At 47.7% G+C, this 20,801-nt stretch overlaps 1 protein-coding gene across 4 annotated transcripts in view; it reads right to left on the reverse strand.

Moving 5' to 3' along the window:
* MSI2 (musashi RNA binding protein 2) overlaps positions 1–20,801 on the reverse strand; it is a 386,854-nt gene that overhangs the window by 118,395 nt on the left and 247,658 nt on the right. For all 4 annotated transcript variants that reach the window (XM_061176841.1, XM_061176843.1, XM_061176842.1 and 1 more), the window contains exon 7: positions 17,053–17,101. In XM_061176841.1, the coding sequence (XP_061032824.1) occupies positions 17,053–17,101 (49 nt within the window). The remainder of the gene's footprint in view (positions 1–17,052; positions 17,102–20,801) is intronic.

A 20,801-nucleotide genomic window follows, 5' to 3' on the forward strand; every position in this document is an offset into this window, starting at 1 on the left:
TATGCACGAGTTTCGCCTTCACTGCAGATGACCCTTGGCCCAACAAAACCCTCACTGTTGTCTTCACCCACCTCCCACCCATTGTTCACATGCAATGGTGAGAGGCATCAACAGGGTTGTATTAATGTTCCAGTGAAATTTAAAAATCTTCCAGAATTCAAGGAAAAAAAGCACTATACGTTTCCTTTAAAAATCTTTCCTTTCTCTAAACTTCGTCTCCTTTTTCTCCCCCCAGCTCTTGTTTCTCCCCTGGCTGCCAGCCAAGATTTTATAATAGTGTCAGGTAGCAATTTCATTTTTTAAATGCTCTTATCAAGGATTTAAGGTGAAAGATAAGAACAGCACAGTAAATCATCATAAAGGAGTGTACTGTGAGGCATACCATTTTACAAATCAAAACAGTTAACAAAATGAAAAGACAAGGACAGGGAAACAAAGTAAGTTTAAGCATCGTCTGAAAGGGGGAGGGTAGAGGCCAAATTGAATAGAAAGATCATCCTTCAGATTTCCAAGCTCCCTCTGGTAATGATCTTGGCATATTTGCTAAGAATTGCATGAACAGTCCAATTTCCATTTTAAAATAGGATGTTTTTAGAAGGCATATATATTGTCAAACCATTACACACACTTAACTGGGGGCTTTCATCGGAGTCATCTGACCCGCAAGCATGTGTTGCTAATATCACTGCTTTATTATTTATCAAATCAATTTCTTCACGGAATGACTAATAACCCAGCCACAGCTGCTCTCCCTCTTCCCACCCCAGCTGCTAACACCCTGGCAGCAGCAAGATTTGCTAGGCTACCTGCAGTGCTTCACTCCCTACATCTTGCTAAAGAATCTTATTTTTTAACAAAAGGAAAAATAAAGGGATGGACTCAGGAGGTGCCACTTAGGATTCAAACCACTTTGTGGCAGCTGCTTATAAAGTTAATACTGCTAACTGACCAGGCCAGGGCACCAGTCTATTTTACCAGGGGATTTCAACTACAGTCCCATAATAAAGGAACCACAAACCTAAAATAAAGTAAAAATAGAGACAGGTACCTACTTTTCTATTTTGAACCCTTATAACATCTTTGATTCCAGTCTATTTTTTAAAAACCAACCAAAGGCCACGTCCAATTCAAATGTGCACCACTGCTCCCTCCCCGTGCCCCCCCCACACAGCTGTGATGCAACCCAAGGGTGGTAACTCCAGAAAATAGTCATTATATTACTGTTTGCTCTTTTTTTATACGCTCACCAATCTCTTCTGGAGGCTACCTGAAAATTCACAATAAATAAAAACATGCAATTAGATGGTTTCCCATTTGCCAAGGAATGATTCCATTGTCCATTAGAAGCTAGAGTTCTAAAAATACAGAAAGGGAAATTATTAGGTATTGTTGATACATATTTCTGCTGTAAAACAGGATTAGTACCATGGGCAAAATACAAAGCCTCTTTTGTAAATCTTACCAAATTTTTTAAAAAGGTAAGACATCATGGGGGAAGGAACAAATTAAATCATAATTTTCAGACTATGTTTCCTTATTGTCACTCAGAAAAATTGCCAGGTGTTTCCAGAGTAGTTTATACATAAATATACTAGCTGAATCAGGAAATCTTTCCAGGGCAAATGAATCAACTTAATTAAAAGAAGACTTAAGATGCCAAGCCTAGTGATTTTGGAAGTGAGGAGGAAATTTAGGAATCCATCTGTAAGTACACACCTTTCACATGAGCATTTTAAATCCCGGTACAGACCCCAGCTTGGAGTGAGCCTTCTCACCAGCCCACGAGGCGGCACCAGGCATCATGGGTTAGGAGTACAGGACTGATCCTTTTTTTAAAAAAACTGAACCGGTATTTTCAGCCTTTCTTCCAGATCAGCTGTAAAGGGCGACTACAACACCACCAATGAACCAACCTAAATGTCCATTGACAGATGAATGGATAAAGAAGATGTGGCACATATATACAATGGAATATTACTCAGCCATAAAAAGAAACGAAATTGAGTTATTTGTAGTGAGGTGGATGGACCTAGAGTCTGTCATACGGAGTGAAGTAAGTCAGAAAGAGAAAAACAAATACCATATTCTAACACATATATATGGAATCTAAAAAAAAAAAAAAGGTACTGATGAACCTAGTTGCAGGGCAGGAATAAAGATGTAGACATAGAGAATGGACTTGAGGACACGGGGTAGGAGGGGGAAGCTGGGGTGAAGTGACAGTAGCATTGACATATATACACTACCAAATGTAAAATAGTTAGCTAGTGGGAAACAGCAGCACAGCACAGGGAGATCAGCTCTGTGCTTTGTGATGACCTAGAGAGGTGGGATAGGGAGAACGGGAGGGAGGCTCAAGAGGGAGGGGATATCGGCACATGGGTATGCACATGGCTGATTCGCTTTGTTGTGCAACAGAAACTAACACAGTATTGTGAAGCAATTATACTCCAATAAAGAGCTATTAAAAAAATTAATATTTTAAAGTGAACAATCCATTTTGACTCTAGTTTACAGCAGTAAATTCACTGACTTACAGGAAATCAAAAAATTCTTTGAAAAACAAAACTTTCTTGTACACTTTGGTGTACAACAGAAACTAACACAGTATTTATTGTGAAGCAATTATACTCCAATAAAGATCTATTAAAAAAAAAGAGGAATATACTTCAGTCATTGGAAAATACTTCAGTCCTTGGGTTACAATCAAGAATTTTTCACTTTAATGAGAATTTTAAAATATAATTATTTGCAGAATATTTTGTAGAAAATATTATTTTAATAAATATCAACTTTAGAAAAAAACAATACCAAGGGCATTTGTTTTTTCCCTCTTAAGAAAGAAAGAACTCCCATCAGTTTGCTAGATAACTGTTCCTTCCTAAGGTGCTGGAAAAACAGAAGTGTTGAGAACCATCTCTTCAGTTCTCCAAAGCCCTCTCCAGAAAACACCATCCTCCTGACAAGGCTTCTACACACACACACACACACACACACACACCCCTTTTGCTAGAGCAGGTCCCGGCTGGGGCGGGGAGTCGGGGGGAAGCACACAGCAAAGCAGTGCAAACTGCTTACTCTCCATCTTCAGCCAAATGAGACCAAGGTGAGAAGGGCCTGCCTGTCCGCCAGCCGCCCTCTGGTCATATGTTAATACTGTTTGCCAAGCTCGGGAACTATAAGGGGGAAGAAGACACAGAGAAGAACCAAATAATCAAGCAGATAACACAGTCGTTAAGAACCGAGAGATGCCAAAAAGGAATTACGAGGAGCAGAGACAGGGCTGGAGCTAACCTTGTCTGCGGTTCGAGAAGATGTCCCCAGGGGAAAGGACACTTAAGCCCAGGCCTGAAAGCTGAGGAGCTGGCCAGGAGTGAGAGACAGACTGTTCCTGGCAGCCCAAGGAACAGCCTGTGTGGGCGGCCCTGTTAAGGAAGGGCCCAGGTCAGTGTGGCTGCAGGGAGCATGTCTGGGGTGAAGCTGGAGACGGAAGAAGGGCCAGAAATCAAAGACTCTACAGTGCAGCGTCAGTGCTTTAGGCCTCATCCTAACGGTGATGGGAAGCCAGCAAAGTGTTTTGGGAGGGGGTAGCTAGATTCACACCCACCACAATGGGATGGTAGTTATTCATACCTCCCACTCCCCACATCCATCACCGGAGGCCACCACCCTTCCCGGGCTTACACACCAGGGCACAGGCCACCCCACTGCCCAGAAAAGGATGGGGTCAAAGGCTTGGTCCGAAGCACAGCTTTTTAAAAGGTTTTAAAGCTGGAAGGGTCCTGGGAGATCACGTGACCCGGGGGTTCCCAGCCCTGTTGGCACATGAGCTTCAGCTGGGGGAAACGTGAACACTCAGCCAGGGCTCCGACCCTGAGTCTCACTTAATTGATCTGGGGTGGGCCCCAGACATTAGTATGTTTTTAAAACTCCCCGGCGATTCTAATGTGCACCCAAGGCTGAAAACTGCTGATGCAGTCCAGACCTCCGACGTGACAGCAATCATTCATCATACGGGCGTCTAATGCTGGGCTGTGGGATGGCTTATGTCCCCCAGACCTTCCCAACCAACCCTGTCTCCAAGTGAGAAAACCAAAGCTGGCCACAGGAGTTACGGAGCTCTTAGGGTTAAATCTAAATGCCAACTAAAAGAACAGAAGGGGAAGAGGTGAACTTTGGGCAAGTACCCTCCTCTGCTTTACTGTGCAGCTACAGCAGCGTCAAAACACAGTTTTAGCCTCCGACTAAGGAGATACTTCCGACGGGCTCTCTGGGTCCACCCACCACCATTCTACTCAGCGAACACACAGCTGCTGGGTGTGATACGGAAGGGAGCCCGGGGCTGGTGAGAGACAGAACAGGGGCCACTGTTGCCTCTGTATCTATTCTGGGCCCGGGATGGATGATGTCACCTCCAGCAGCAGTGGAAAGCAGAGTCATGAATCATCCATGAACCAGCCCAGCCTCCGAGATAATAAATCGGATGTCGGCACTGCGTGCTTTGCAGATCTGGTGCAGAGGCGCCGGCTCCGCCTGGGGTGCTGGAACACAGGCACCAGCGCTGGAAACATTCGGAGAGAAGGAAGCCCTTTCAATTATCTCCTGATATCAAGATGGGGTGGCAAGTTGAGGAAGAAATTTCAAATTTGTAGGGAGTGCTCAAAGGCACACAACTTTGATCACAGTAAAACCATGGCCGTTATTTTTGCACACTGCCAGGTTTGCCAACCAAACCCGGGGATTAAGAGACGCACATCCGGGGCTGAAACCATTAATTACTGCTGTGCCTACCGGCGTCCTCCGCCCGGAGACCTTGTAGGTGTTACCACTTTGACCCTAAACTGCATTAATTTAGCTCAGAAACTCACTCTAGGATTGAATTTGGCAATTGTTCCTGCCTGGAAGGGTTGCTGGGACAACATAAAGAAATCAAGAAGTCTGTTTGGCAGGGTTTGAAGTTCAGTGTTGTCTTGCTGTTTTCTTTCTTATTTTTTCCAGGGTGGAAGTCAGGGCAGGTATGTAAGGATGGTAAGGTTTGTGTTGTCATACATATGCGTTCTCCTGATTTCCTTCTCTTTCTCTCTCCCTCTTTTTTTCTCCCTAAATAGCCAAGTTGAATGAACCAGCTGGAAATACCAGTCTGCTGGGTATGGTTTGCATTCTTGGAGTTGGGGGTTCCGACACCTCCTAGGTGTATTGGTAAATCCTTGGCTTAGAAAGAAATGACTGCGCTCCGAAGGCTACAAATTCAACATTAAACCTCAGAGTTCTTCAAGTGTCTTTCTCTACCAAAAAGTCACCTCTAACACCCTAAGGTCAATTTCATGGTCTTTGGCCAAATTAGACTTGGGCAAGCCGTGAACTACGTCAGGATCTGCGGGCCGTGTTCTCTTAAGTAGAAGGTCTTTTCTCTAATTTCTCTTGCGCATAATTTTGCGGAGGCAGCAGCTGTGACGTGAACAGGAACCTGCAGGGAGAAACGGCTGTGTTTGCCCACGGGGGCTGCAGGCCACCGGTGAGCAGGGAACTCGCCCGACAGGAAGCACTGCTTTGTCCTCTGTGTGCGCTTCCTAGGGCTGCTGAACAAAGCACCACCAACTGGGGGGCTTAAAACAACAGCAGTTTATTCTCTCACAGCTCTGGAAGCTGGAAGTCCAAAATCAAGGTGTCGGCAGGGCCACGTTCTCTTGAAGGTTCTAGGAGAAAATCTGTCCCATGCCTTTCTCTTAGCTTCACCGATCCTTGGCTCACAGCTCCACACTCCAATCTCCACCTCTGTGGTCACGTGACCTTCTCTGTGTCTCCCTTCACATGTCCTCCCTCTTCTTAGAAGGACACCCATCGTATTGAACCAACTTACCCCCGTTTGACCTCATCTTAACTTGATTACATTTGCAAAGACCCTATTTCTGCCTAAGGTCACATGCTGAGATACAAAGGGGTTAGGACTTCCGCATACCTTTTGAGGGGGATTCAATTCAACCCATAAGATGAAGGAAAACCTAACAGCATCTGCCAACAGCTCTCTAGAGTGTGAATATTTTCTCCAGTCAGCAAGCTTTAGCCTTCATTCCTCAAGGAGTGATAGTAACAGTATTCTTATTAGTAGTAACGTAACAGTAACCTAACTTTATTATGATAGTAATAAAGTTAATATTTACAGATAGTATAAACATCAGATGCGGGGCTTCCCTGGTGGCGCAGTGGTTGACAGTCTGCCTGCCAATGCAGGGGACACGGGTTCGAGCCCTGGTCTGGGAAGATCCCACATGCCGCGGAGCAACTGGGCCCGTGAGCCATAATTACTGAGCCTGCGCGTCTGGAGCCTGTGCTCCGCAACAAGAGAGGCCGCGATAGTGAGAGGCCCGCGCACCGCGATGAAGAGTGTTCCCCGCTTGCCACAACTAGAGAAAGCCCTCGCACAGAAACGAAGACCCAACATAGCCATAAATAAATAAATTAAATTAAATTAAAAAATGCAAAGCCTTTAAAAAAAAATCAGATGCTTCACATAAATTCTCTCTTAAACCTCACAAGTCCATAAATTAATAACATTCCCCATTAAACAGATGAGAAAACTGAGGTCAAGAGAAGTTTAATAACTTGCCCCAAGGTCACACAGCTACTGAGTGGTCGCGCTGGAATTTGAACCCAGCAGTGTGACTGGAGACCTAGGTTCTCACCCCTTTGCCACCAGACAACTCACGAGCTTCACTAACTGGGTACCTGCCTTGACTCTTAAGCTATAAGCAACAGGGGCACAGAGGAGGATTCTGTATGTGCCACATTGTATAAGGTCCCCACATGTTTAGTAATCATAACTTGGGTGAGGAAAATGCTTTCAACTTTTTTTTTCTTTAATTAAAAAGACCTTGGACTCCTGGAACGAAGGGTCTCTCTGTTCTGACCTCTCTCACCTCTGGTCTGGGATAAACTCAAGCAAACGGGGCTTCTTTTCAGACTGGGGCTGGTCTGGCTATTCTATTAATAGCACGTTGTCTGGAAAGAGCAGAAACTACTAAGAAAATCCTCATCTATCCATCCGACTCTCTGTTTATGGAAAGAAAAAGACAGAGGTGACTCAGAGGCAAAGGATTCTCGGCTGCATATAATCAAGTCTTGTTTGGAGCTCCGAGGCCCCCTCTCTCTGGCAGCACAGAAAACTCAGATGAGGCAGGACCCATCCCTCATTCAGCAAAGTCTGAGATGCCACATGTTCTACTAACCTCATAAAGACAACCAAGTTTAAAAATATTTACGCCAGTGTCAGGAACAAGGTAGAAGTGACAACAGTTATTGTGTTAGCATACTGAGATGGGATGAACTTTTTCCTTTTGAAAATTCTCTCATGCTGTTCTATCACTATATTTACAATTCAAATTGGGATGAATTGTAAAAGCTTACACTAAAAAAGTATTTGTTTGACTAGGTAATAAATGCATAGGGTACAAAAATTCGAAAGGTAAATGAGTATAAAGTGAAAAGTTTTCCTGTATCTTTGGACCACTGGTCACTTAATCCTCTTCCCCAGAAGCAAATGCTGTTTTTTATTTATGTATACTTGCATCGATGAGTATATATATTTGTGCATAAAACATATTCTAGTGCTTTCTATAGCTGGAGATTATTCCACGTCCTTTATACTTATTAACTGATTAACCCTCAGGCTAACCCGATGTCATCATTCCTGTTTTTTAGATGAGGAATCTTGAGTCACAGAGAGTGTAGGTAACTCGCCCAAGGTCACACAGTTATGAAGTCACAAACCTTAGATGCAAACACCAGCTGTCTGACTCCAGAGCACGTGCTCTTAGCCACTTGGCCATTCTCACTCTTTGTTACCGGTTTTGTGACTATCCTTTCAGAAATATTCCATGCACAGGCAAACATATGTTTCATGTGTGAAGGGGAGGGGAAAACTTTTTTTAAAGACTAGGTCTTAAAAAATTCAAATAAACATTGTAACTTGCCTAAAGAAGTTAAATCGGCAGTTCTTTAAAAGGGGGAAAGGAAAGAACTAAGACTACTGGCACTGACCACTCTCTGTGGGCACTTCGCAAGTGGCTCATTAACTCGTGCAGAGCAGATGTGCTGCCTCCAGAGAGCGAAACGGGGCTCAGAGCCCTTCGGGGACCACCTGAGATCACGCCCAGGGAAGCTGGGACTGAAGCCAAGCATGGGCAGCACTAAACTCAGGCTCCTTCCCGTGTGTCCTGTGACAGAGACACAGATGGGCCAGGGAATGTCCTCCGAGCCCAGGGCCCAAACAGAAGCTCAAGTCCAGAGCTGAACAATCCCGGGGGCTCCTGGAGTCCCAGCAGGAAGCAGGCACCCCGGCTTCTGGTCCCCCGGCTCAAGCCCTAGCAGCGCCGTGATGCTAAGAAAGGGGATGCTTTTAACCAAGTGGCCAAGCTGAAGGCTCCTCTCTCTTCAGAGATCTGAAACCATGTGAGAGTCGGAGCTGGGAGCTGGGCCTCTACGGGAACACGGCCGAACAAAAGCCTCATTGTCTCTCTTCACAAAAAACCATTTCTGGGTCAATGAAGTGGCTGACCCCGGGCCCACTCCCTTTCTGCTTCCGTGGGCCACAGCCAGGAGGGAGGAAGGAAGATCTACTAGCTCACCACCCTTTTGGTGCCAGGGCTTTTATTCCGAAGGAAAGGAGTTTCAGATTTATCCTCCAGCTGGGACACCAAGGGGCATCCAGGGGGCCATGACCGCCCCCCACCCTGGCCTCCCCTGTTGCCAGGGCGCTGCGGGCTCCGTGTGAGTCCCCATCCACAGGGAAAGCAGGTGAACAGAAACTGAGCTCCCATGTTGATGAATATCTCAAGAGACAGCACCGGAATGGGCGCTTCCGGAATACAGTTAGCTCAGGGAAGAAAAAAATTAAAGTGTGCTCCTTGCTTTCCTGTCAGAAATAAAATTAAGGTCTCAGATCGATGTTGCCAGGGCTGGGGTAGCTACAGGCGTCTTTAATGGCCTCCTCTACATGTTTGCAAATTCACAGTCCCCTTCAACCCTGCCCTTCTAATTGGTTATTTGCGAGGTCATGTTTGCACCAATTTCTCGGGAAGGCTAATGGTGTTTATTTAACGAGAAAATAAAATGTGCAGACAGCTCCGGGGGCTGGTCTCTGAGAGACGGCTCAGGGTAGGGGCTGCAGCTCTTTACCCCGCTCCCGTCCTTTGCCCTCTGTGGCCGCCCTTCCTCTGGAGGAGGTCCTGAGATGGGCCCGGTGACAGGTCAGGCCTTGAGGGGACTGTGCTGGGGGCCAGAGGCGGGGGGCCAGGCTGCATAGCCTCTGGGCAAAGCCCTAGATGCACCCTCCTGGTGGGGACCACCTTATACAGCCCAGCTTTAGAACGAGCCGGCCGGGAGCACAGAATCTAGTGGAGAGGCATGTGGCTGTCCACTTACACCGCTGTGGGACTTGGCAGTTCTTCCTCGTTCTAACTGAAGTGTGCCCAATTTCAAGTCTGCACGTAATTGTTTTCTAACAGAACCTCTCCAAGAACCCAAAGGCAGCAAATTACACATGACTGCCAGCACCCCAACCAGTCTCTTCTATCCAGGTGGGATGGGGGAGATTCAATTGTATTGAGTTTCTACCCCATTCTAACATTCTCCCTTATAGACTCCACATTTATCAATACCTTTTTCTTTTTTTGGCCACTGCGCGGCATGCAGGATCTTAGTTCCCCAACCAGGGATCGAACCCTCACCCCCTGCAGTGGAAGCGCGGAGTCTTAACCACTGGACCACCAGGGAAGTCCCTCAATACCTTTCTAAAACAGGTGTCCCACACTGACACTGGTCCACCCTGGGAAGAGAAGAGGATTATCACCTAACCTGATCTAACTCTCTACTTGCATGAACAGAGCCCACAGACATGCCTGGTGACCACATCACACTATAGCCTAGGCTGAAAGCTCTATCCGACCAAGACCCTTAGTTGGTGTTAGTGGCCTGCGACAGACCAGCAGCTTTCCTGTCGACTGGCTTCCAATTCAGGTGCAGAATTGGGATCAATATCAATCATAATCAGCTACTGGCTTACAGGTTGCCAATAAACCCCTTAACACATCTCAGACTTGGGTTAGAGAGTGATGGGTACCTAACAGCATCAGCGGACGAGAGAGCAGATCTGTGAGGTGGGGGAAACGCAAAGGGCATGACTCCAGCAGGGTAGACCCCGCAGCAAATCCTGCTCCAGACCCTGACCTTGGGCACCGGTGCTGTGCAGGATGCCATTGTGTCACATCGGCACAAGTGTCCTCACCAGCTGTGATTCTCCAAACCCTTATCATGCTTTCTACCCCATCCAACAACCCTTTCCCACCCAGAGGGACTTACCGTCTTTGTCAAACACACTCCTTCCTCCATCCTACAAAGTCACATTTATGGGTTGTAGAGTCCCAACCCTCTCTCCCAGGTAAATACAGTCAAAATGTTAGAATCTCATTAGGAAAAACACACATACATTATCTTTGACACCCCACACCTACAAAGGAAGCAATGCTTTTTTATTTTTAATTTAATTTACGCCTTGTGAAACTCTTTTTACATTTCCCCCTCCCCCCTTGGGAAATGGGCATCAATAAACAAACAATTACAGTGTGATTTTTAATCATCTTTAGTATACAAGAAAGAGTCAGTCTGGACTTCAGAGGTCAATTTCAAAAGTGAGTGTCTGGCAGGTAGTCAGGACATTAAGGGCTGTTTTTCCTCCTTAGGAAAGCATTATCGGTATTTCCCTGGTGGCACAGTCACTAAGAATCTGCCTGCCAATGCAGGGGACACGGGTTCGTGCCCTGGTCCGGGAAGATCCCACATGCCGCTGAGCAACTAAGCCCGTGTGCCACAACTACTGAGCCTATGCTCTAGAGCCCACGAGCCACAACTACTGAAGCCTGCGCGCCTAGAGCCTGTGCTCCTCAACAAGAGAAGCCACCGCAGTGAGAAGCCCGCGCACCGCAACGAAGAGTAGCCCCAGCTCGCCGCAACTAGAGAAAGCCCGCGCGCAGCAATGAAGACCCAACACAGCCAAAAATAAATAAATAAAATAAGTAAATTTATTAAAAGAAAAAGAAAAGCATTGTCTTCTATCACAGCTTCAGCTACATCGCACAGGCACCGTTTAAATAAATAAACTAATTACGCAAATTACGAAGACCTTAAACTTCGGCCAACTGCTTTTGGGGATAGAGATGCTGTACGAGCTTCTTGGGAGAAGCCAAGCTCAGTCTTGCTGCCTTGAGGTGAGACTGCAGAAGGCTGCTCCCTCCAGCCACAGGGCTCACCACAGCGCCCTTCCAGCCTGGTAGCTCCCCTTGGGCACAGCCTCCCTGGGAGAGGACTTTCTTTGTCCAGGGAGCCTGCTGGGGATGGTGCTCTCTGAGATTCACAGAACAGGAGACTGCCTTGGAGCTGTTGTTCCTCTCCAAAGCCATTAGCACTGCACTTAATAAGCAACTGCTAACAGTCGGGAGAGGAGTCATCCATCACACTGATCTTTATTTTTCTCTCTGTATCCTGTTCCTTCGCCTCTGGCAATGTTCCGGAGCAAACAGGCCTGCTGGGTAATGGAAGCCACTGGGCGTGAGAAGCCCTGTCCCCAGGTCTCTCCTCTGTACTCGCCAGAAACCCCTCCCTCTCCAGCTGACCCTCACCAGGCCACCTGATAAGCTTCAAAGACATCCAGCTCATTTTCCACTGGGCCCCCAGCCACCCAGCTCTCCCCTGACGCGCCAGACTTGGAGGGACCTGGCTGTGCAGGCCCTGAGGTCAGAGGGAGGCAGCACATCTGAGGCTCCCCTGGAATGAGCTCTTGGGGGGCTCCCTACCCCCACGAGGAGGTGAGTGAGAGATGTATTTCAGCAACCAGCATCCCCGCCGTCCACTGTCTCAAACACGGCCGATGCAGGGAGAGTGGAGAGAGAGTGCTGAACTGTGTCACCCTCCCTCCCGCCCCCTGGCTCTCAGCCAGCTTCCCCCCAACCGCCCGCCAAAGAGCACCAAAGAGCAAGTCAGAAAGGATCGCACCTTGTTGCTTCTTCCCTCCCTGCCCACCTCCAGCCCCACTCTGGGATCAATACCTAATGCTGAATTCAAGATCTTATCTGAGTTTTGCAAGGACAAAGCAACAAACTTTTCCCCAATGATTAAATCCTTTGATGATCAGTCCAATATTTTTCAGCCCACCTCTAAGAACGTTTAGAGAGCAAATGCAATGACTCTGAAAAGACCGGAAAGCCACCATTCTCTCTCTCCTTGGGCACAAAGGATCTCAGAGAAGGCCATGAAGTGATGGGCGGGGCCAAGGAAGGCCCTAGCTTCTACCAGTAGCTCCGCTCCCCAGCTGGCTGTAGGAACCTGCTGTGCGGCTTTCCAAAACTCCACATGCCTTAGTTTCTCCATCTGAAAAATGGAGGTACACCGTAGTCCAGCAAGAGGATAGGTGTGGAGAAGGACTAATAATAAGGAGGTGCTCAAGTCCTTAAGATCACCGACTCTCCTGCTTCAAACCACTGCCTAGCCCCGTGCTTGCACAGCGGCTAAGAACACGGGCTCAGGGTAGGACAGGGTAGGTTTACGTCTAAGCTCTGCTCGGACTAGTGTGCAACTCTGGGCAGCTCAGTTCATAAAGATTCCACAGTACGCGCTAAGCACCTGGTTCAGGGGTGCTCAGAAAGTGGCTGTTTCCACCGGGAGTGTTAACACAGAACCCTGTATCACTATGGTGTGCACTCTGATGGGGGGTGGTCAGACCCCCCTTCAGGAATGAAAGTCATCTTCCCCAGCCACTGGGAGTGCTGCTGGATGACGGCCCCAGCTGTTGGTCCCCTCCAGGACTTCCTCGGTACAAACCCAAGATGACACCTGCTTCCCAGGTGGGCTGCCTCCTATGACTGATCAACATACAGGGATAATCGGGGCAGCCGAAGGAACACCCTCTCTTCAAACTCCCCAGGGCACCGCAGGTCGTCATCTCCCCCTGCCCAGTACCCGTGAAGAGCACCCCCAACGAACCTCCTGCAGACCCAGCCCCGTCTCAGGGACCCCTACTGGAGACAACTGCTCCCCCTCCCCTAGTTAGAAAAAGGAAACAATCTGGAACATACTTCCAGTTAAAAAGCTAAAAGCCAGAAGCATACTTTAGGTCCTGGAGCTCATCGGTCCCAGTTCATGTATTTTCCAGAGGCAGAGCCTGAGGGGTTCAGGGAGGTTAGGAAAAGTGCCCCTGGCTAAACACAAAGGGACAGCAGAAGCTGGAAGGCGGTCCCTCTAAGGACGAAGGTGGGAAGACTCCATACTTCTGTGAGAGTCGGATGCTGAACGACCTTCCTGCTTCCAGGATGGAGGATGCACCTCCCTGGAGGGCTCACTGTCTGCTGGACTCTCCCCTGGACTCTTTCCCACGCTGCTACCGAGGTCCGAGTGCAGATGTAAAGTGGGAAGAAACACAGGCTGGCGCTTCTGCGAACAGCAGGAGCAAACTGCCGTGCAGATGCAACTGAGGGCCACCCTCGTGCCTACGGGACCAGCGGCGGACAGGGCAGGAGGCGGCCACTGTGGGGCCAGAAGTGGAAATGCTGCCCCGACCCCTGGCTCCTAATGGCAAGTGTGGCCTGACTCCCAGAAGGCCAGGCCCCGTGCCACGGAGTTCTCCCTGACAGCAGTGGTCACGGCTCAGGGGCACACAGGTGGTTTTCAAAATGCCTGGGGCAGAGGACAAGTCACCGCCCAGGCTGCCCAAAGGGGCTGGGTTAGAAGTTGGCGGAAAGCACTAAGCAAGTGCCCTGACGACACGGAGGGGTTAACGGTCTGGGCCTCTTTAAGCAGAAAGCTGGCGGCAGCGCCAGCCAGAGAGGTGTCCTCAACGTCTGCGCCGGCAGCACTTTCCTCTTGATAAGATAATGGAAAACAGGAAGCCGAGGAGGTGAAGGAAAGGTTGGGGCAAGGTGGCTGCACGAGGATTTTATTTTCCTGTGCTTATCTCCTGATTCCAAGTGCACATTCCATCAGGCCAGGGCTGTGAGGCCTGCTGGCTCCACATCTATGATTTGTGCTTCTCTTGCGATACGTTCTTTCTTTAGAGAAAATTCTTTCCCCCCCTAATGCTCTGGATCGCTGAAGTATTACCCCAGCTTCAGCACCCCGTCCAGAGAGAAACTCCTCCTCAGCTGTTTGGAGGGGCTGGAAAGCATGTATGGGCCAAAGCCCCCACCCCCCCACCCCCCGACACAGGAGGAACAGCAGGGCAGATTTCTGTACAGGAGCAAACAGGCAGCAGGTGTCAGGTCCTTCCTGTTGAAACCTCTGGGCACACAGTCCCTCCTGCCTTCTCTTCCCCGCCCCACCAGCATCAGGCCGGCCACAGGCTGCATGCATTCGGGCCGGCTTCCTGGATGGGCGGCCTGAGCTGTCACATACGCCCCGTGCTCAGAAGGGCTCTGCTCTTGGTTGAATGTTCTGCTGTCATCTTGAAATTCTTAATAGTTTCTGAATAAGAGGCCCTGCCTTTCATCTTGTTGTGACTCCATGAATTATGTAAGGGGTCCTGCACTGACCACAGGAATCTTAAAGGCGGGCAGGGCAGAAGGATGCGGGGCAGGCCCTGCCTTGGCTGGGGGAGGGGGCAGCGCCGTGCACGCACCAGGGGCTCTGCCCGCCCTCCATCCTGCCATCGCCACCAGGAGTCCTGACTTGGGGGAGTGAGCGACCACGTTCGTGAAGCTGCTCTGAGTGCTGGGCCACGGATGACCTCCCTTAGGCTCACAACAGGGAACACTTCCCTCACCAGCCACAGAGGGACCCCCACCCCATCACTGTGCCCAGCGCCCTCGGAGAAGGGGAAGAGGCTTCAACCACAGCAGGAGGCATCTGCGTTAGAAATAGGGGAGAACTTTCCCTGGCGCCTCCTCTGCAGTGTGTCTGGGCCCGATGTCCTGAGTGTGAATCCAGCTCTGTCAGTTACCAGCTGAGTGACCCGACACGGAGGGTGACCCGCCCTCTCAGGTCCCTCAGATGACGAACCTCTTTCCTTGCTCAGTTGAGAGGGTTCAGTGAGATGATCTGTCATCTCCTCCAACACAGGGCCTGACACAGAGCAGGAGATCAAAAATACCTTTATTCACTGATATTCAAAAAAGAAGGATAACAATACTGCCTAGAAGCCGCTCAGGAATCTTCCAGGATTATGAATTCTAACACTGAACACCAGTGGCACGTTCAGATGGACCTCGCCCATCCTGAAAATAAAAGGACGAAAACACCCTTCTCAACAAACCTGCCCCATGTGGATACAACAAAGAGCAGATTTTGAAATCAGCTGTCCTAGGTGTGAGTCCCTTCTCTGATCCTGGATGTAAGGCACCTCCTCTGAGCTGTGGTTACCTCATCCACAAAATGGAGGTGATGGTAATAATAATGATGGTAATAATAATAATACCTAACATTTATGCACAGTTGATGTGCTTGGCACTACGCTCTCCAAACAATCCTATCAGGAGGTACCAATATTATCTCCATTTTGCAGATGAATAAACTGAGGCATAAAGAACTTAAGTGATTTTCCCTCCGGGGGCTGCTGTGAAGATCGTTAGAAGATGCATGTGGAAGCAGTGCTGGGAAAACCATAAAGATCGACGCAATGCAGACGATGATCAAGGGTCATCAAGAATCGCCCATCACCGGCACCACCTTCCTCTCACTCCAGAGCGTTGCAGAAGACAAAGGCAATCATTCCACACCTGTAAGCTCTTCTTTTCTCTCCTTGCCTCCCCCTACTCCTCATCCTCTACCCCCTCCCCATCCCTTCCCCAACGTATACACCCTTGACGCCCCAGTTTTCTGCCCAGTTTCTATTCTCCCTTTTAAGGATGCTGTAGGTGGATGCATGAGATGCTTGATTCCCCAGGCACACTCAGGACAGCCCCTCCTTCTCCCACCCTTGGAAGCATCGCTTCCCACCCACTCCTTCCTCCCTTTCACTCAGCCTGCCTGCTCAGGACAGGGAGACATGCAGTCAGCACTGGGTAACTGCTTCTAATCACAGGGGACAGCAAGAATGTAAACAACACAAGAAACATCTAAATGCCATCCAAGTGGCAAGGAAACACTGCTCGCTGGCTCCTTCTCTCTAGAACACTGCTTCCTGCCACACCCCCATCAGAAGCTCTGCTCATTAATGCCCCGTGAATAGGAACCCCAGAAACCAAGGAGCTTCCGGAGAACGGAACGCTAAACCATAACTTTTGACCCTGCTTCCTCTGGGGAGGATTTTCTAGAGTCATCCAATTTTCTGTTTAAAGCAATAATTTCAATGTATGTGTGTGTGTTTTTTTTTTTTTTGGAGGGGGGTGAGGTGGCAGAGGTCAGAGACCCCTTTGAGAATCTATTCAAAGCTAGAAAGCCTCTCCCAAGAGAAACATAAAACATCCTGCGTGTCATTTCAGGGGTTCTTAGACCCCAAGATGAAACCCATTTTCCAAAACATGGACAGGATAGTAAGCACAGGAGAAAAATACAAGGAGGTGCAGATGTCCTCCAAACATCCAAGAGGCACAAAAGGGCATTTCCAGGTCTGTACTCACTGTATATATCAAACATTGAGTAAACCTAGGATGAGGCTTTTTTTTTTTTTTTGGCTCTTTGGATTGACAGTGTGCTTCTCAACCACCTCCTTCAATGCAAATTGAGAACTCAATTGAGTAATTGCTGTGAATAATTTCCACCTGGATCACTTAGTGCTGTGGTTTAGCAAGGACTAAGAAAGCAAGGATTGGACAAGTGTATCAGAACGCGTGTTGGGCGTGGCTGCATAATTAAATGACAGTTCCCAAGCCAAAAGGAAATGGTGTTTTAACTGTCCAGTATCAACTCTCCACACGATCGTGGCCCTCTATTAATACAGATCCACAACACACGTCACCTCCACCTGCCTGATTTTGGAACAGTCACTGTATCTTTTGTCTGCAGGACTGGGGGTGAGAAGAGATGGAGCCCGGAGAGGATGACGGGGCAAACTCCTCACACTGGGGTTCTTACCTCTGTGCCTGTTGGTCGTCTTATCAAACATTAGCATTGCATCCTCCACCTGCAAAACAAATACAAAATAGAGTCTGCTTTAGGAATTTTAACAAAATATACAAAACATTATATATTGGGGGGTGGTGGTGACAGTTTCCATTATAGAAGTCATGTTGCTTGTTAAAACCTATTTGAAAATACAAATATTGAAAGAGAAAATAAATCACTGTCTGTCTTTCTAACCTAGCATAACCACAGTTAACATCTGGTGTACTTCCCTTTAGTTTTTGCTTTAAAAAATATATATATGCCGATTTTAATATAGTTTAAATCATATTGTATATGGAATTTTCCCCTTGTTCTTTTTTTAAGATAACATTACAATATTGCAGACAATTCCCAGATGACTACATCATGAATACTATCTTTTTTTCCCCATCCTTTTTTCACTGTGGTAAAAATACCCATAACATAAAAATTGCCACCATAACCATCTTTAAGTGTACAGGTCAGTGGTATTAAATACATTCATAACGTTGCACTAGCATCACCACCATTCATCTCCAGAACTTTTTTCATCTTGTAGAACTGAAACTCTACCCGCTTTAAACAATAACTCCCACTCCCTTCATCCCCTCAGCCTGTGGCAGCCACCTGTCTACTTTCTGTCTCTTTGTGTCTCTGTGACCACTCTAAGTATTTCATTTCATATAAGTAGAATTACATAGTATTTGCTTTTTTGTGACTGGCTTATTTCACTTAGCATAATGTCCTGAAGGTTCATCCATCTTCCATCTATGTATAGACCACATTTGCTTATCCATTTGTCCATCAGTGGACATTTGGGTTTTAGCTGTTGTGAATAATGCTGCTATGAACATTGGTGTACAAATATTTTGAGTCCCTGCTTTCAATTCTTTTGGGTATATACTCAGAAGTGAAATTGCTAGATCATATGGTAATTCTGTTTTTAATTTTTTGAGGAACTGTCATACTGTTTTCCACAGAGCCTGTACCATTTTACATTCCCACTGACAGTGCATAAAGGTTCCAATTTCTCCACATCCTTGCCAATACTTGTTATTTTCTGCCTTTTTTAAAAAAACAGTAGTCATCCTAAGGAGTGTGAGGTATTATGGATACTAGCTTGACTGCCACATAATATTTCATGGAGGGAGAAGCTATAGCTTACTTAATTATCCTTCTGATAGACATTTCAATTGTTTCCAGTTATAAACAGTGAAACTTCAACATCTTGATTGTTGTGGGCTGAACTGTGTCCATCCCCCACCCCTCGAATTCATATATTGAAATCCTAAATGCCCAGCATCTCAGAATGTGACTGCATTTGGAGATAGGGTTTAAAGAGGTAATTAAGTTAAAATGAGGTCATTAGGGTGGGCACTGATTTGGTACGGCTGGTGTCCTTATAAGAAGAGGAAATCTGGACACAGGTACAGAGGGAAGACCATGTGAAGATGCAGAGAAAAGGTGGTCGTCTGCAAGCCAAGAAGAGAGGCCTCAGAAGAAACCACCTGCCGATGCCCTGCTCCCGGACTTCTAGCCTTCAGAATTGTGAAAAAATAAATTTCTGTTGTTTAAGCCACCCAGTCTGTGGTACTTTGTTATGGCAGCCCCAGCAGACAAATACTTGATGCTAGGACCTTTTCAAAAACATCAAAGAGAGGAAAATACCAAAGGCATCCTCTGTCTCTCTTCCTAGTCCCTTCCTCTGTCCTCCCAAGCATACTGCAACCCTTTTAGTCATTTCTGGACAGTCAGGATCCACACTCAAGTCCCACACAGACCTCAAGAAACTCACACTTATGAAACCAGATTTGGCTTTGAATTCCGCTCCTTTTACTTATGATCCAATCCTTTATTTGCTCCACAGAAGACCCATCTTTAGTGCAGGTGCTGTCCTAAACCAATCAGCCATTCACTTGCAGACTGTACCTGGTTTGGCCAGGCGAGTAGCCTGGTCTCCTCATTCACTTTGTGCCCAAAGTTGGCAGTAAAAATACAATCCAACCACATGGTTGTGGGTGGACAGAACTGTTAGCCAGAGGGCTCCGTGCTTGGAGCAATTTCAGCATGCGTGCGTGTGTGTGTGTGCGTGTGCGTGTGTGCGTGTGTGCGTGTGTGTGTGTGTGTGTGGTGCGAAGGACCAAGCACTGTTCACTGGAGCTCAAAGGCTCAGAAATGAGCCTGGGGGCCTGAGCTAAGCCAGCTGAGAAAAAGAACCATCGGCTATTCATTCTTCACTCCTCCCAGATGACAGTCTCCAATGGAAGGGAAGACACTGGGCAAAGCAATAAAACCAGGTTTAAAATGGTGCCTCCAGACAAATCAAATCTATTTTTCTAGATGCTATCAAATATAATAGGGGGAAAAGCAAAGTTAAGGTAAGAATGGAAGAAGGGGTAGGCAAGCCAGACACAAACCTCCAAGGGACTGGTCTAGCTTAAAAATCCCTTCTGGAGTCAGGGCCCCTTGTGTTGCTAAGCAACGGAGTCTGAGCAAACAGGCTCCTGGGGCCTTCCCCTTCTGGTCCCCATTTCTGTAGTCAGTTACTGGGAGGGAAATGGCCTTGCACGGTGACTGTTCCTCCAGCAAGGAGCTGTCCTCTCTCTCCCAGGAACCAGGCTTAGGGGAGTAGGGGATGCTAGTTTGGAGAGGGGGTGCCCTCACCAGACCTCTCCCCGGCCAGGCAGGATTGATGAGTCCCCAAAGGCACCTGCTGAGGCCAAACACACCATAGCCAGCTGCCTCCCGTGCACCCCTCAAGCGAAACCACCAGAAGATCAACTGGTTTGTTTCTACACAGAGCCGTCACATTCGAGCATATGGCATTGCAGACTCCGACCCGGGGCCTCGAAGAGGATTCCACTGCCTGGGGTGCGGATGGGTGGTGGGTGAAGCCTGCTGGGTATCGTGCAGGTAAACATGACATCCATTTCACACCCACTGCCATATTTTCTAAGATGTTTGCCAAGTCCTTATTTTGAGCTGAAAATGCCTAACAGTAAGAAAGACAGCCCCCCTTCTGTGTTGCCCATGTTTGGGTACTGAAACTCAGATCCCCTTAGGAAATAAATATTTTGAATTAAAAACAAGTATTTTCAACGCCCCTCCTTTCCACAGTGCGTAATTGGGTCCCTCTTCTCCTTCCTACTTTTGGATGTTTTCTGATGCTGCCCTCCTAATATTCGCTCCACCCTGATGAGTGAGGAGGGGGCTCTGTGTATGTTTTTTGGGGCAACCATTGTCGTAAAGAATAGAGCTCTTTCCTCTATGGTCCAGTGTACAATGGGCCTCACAAAGACCTCGTGAATAGATACAGAGTCGGAGCGCAAGAAAAGTTCTATTAACACTTTACAAAATAGAACGTCTAAGAAGTAGCTAGAGAGGAAAGAGAAAGGGGAAAAAAATCAATATGGATAAGTCCCGGTGCTTGGGGGAAGAAAACTTTTCAGCGATTGCAAAACACTTATTAATTCAGAGAAGCCATCAATGCGATGGAAATCTGGCAGAACAGCAAGAGCTGAAACTGGAAGAATCCGAATATACAAAGACTGAATAGAATGAAAAACACGGCCTCACATACGGGGCTGTTTCTCACGGTTCTATGTGAATCAAACAGAAGAGGCTTGTGTGAGCCTCCATCACAGGGATGTGAGGGATACGGGCAAGGTAGCTGGTATTCAGCCCTGGAGAGAGCAAACTGATAACTCTGTCCGTCTCACACACACACGCACACACGTAGA

Source organism: Eubalaena glacialis, chromosome 19, assembly GCF_028564815.1.
Source record: "Eubalaena glacialis isolate mEubGla1 chromosome 19, mEubGla1.1.hap2.+ XY, whole genome shotgun sequence".
In the NCBI taxonomy this organism is placed as follows: domain Eukaryota; kingdom Metazoa; phylum Chordata; class Mammalia; order Artiodactyla; family Balaenidae; genus Eubalaena; species Eubalaena glacialis.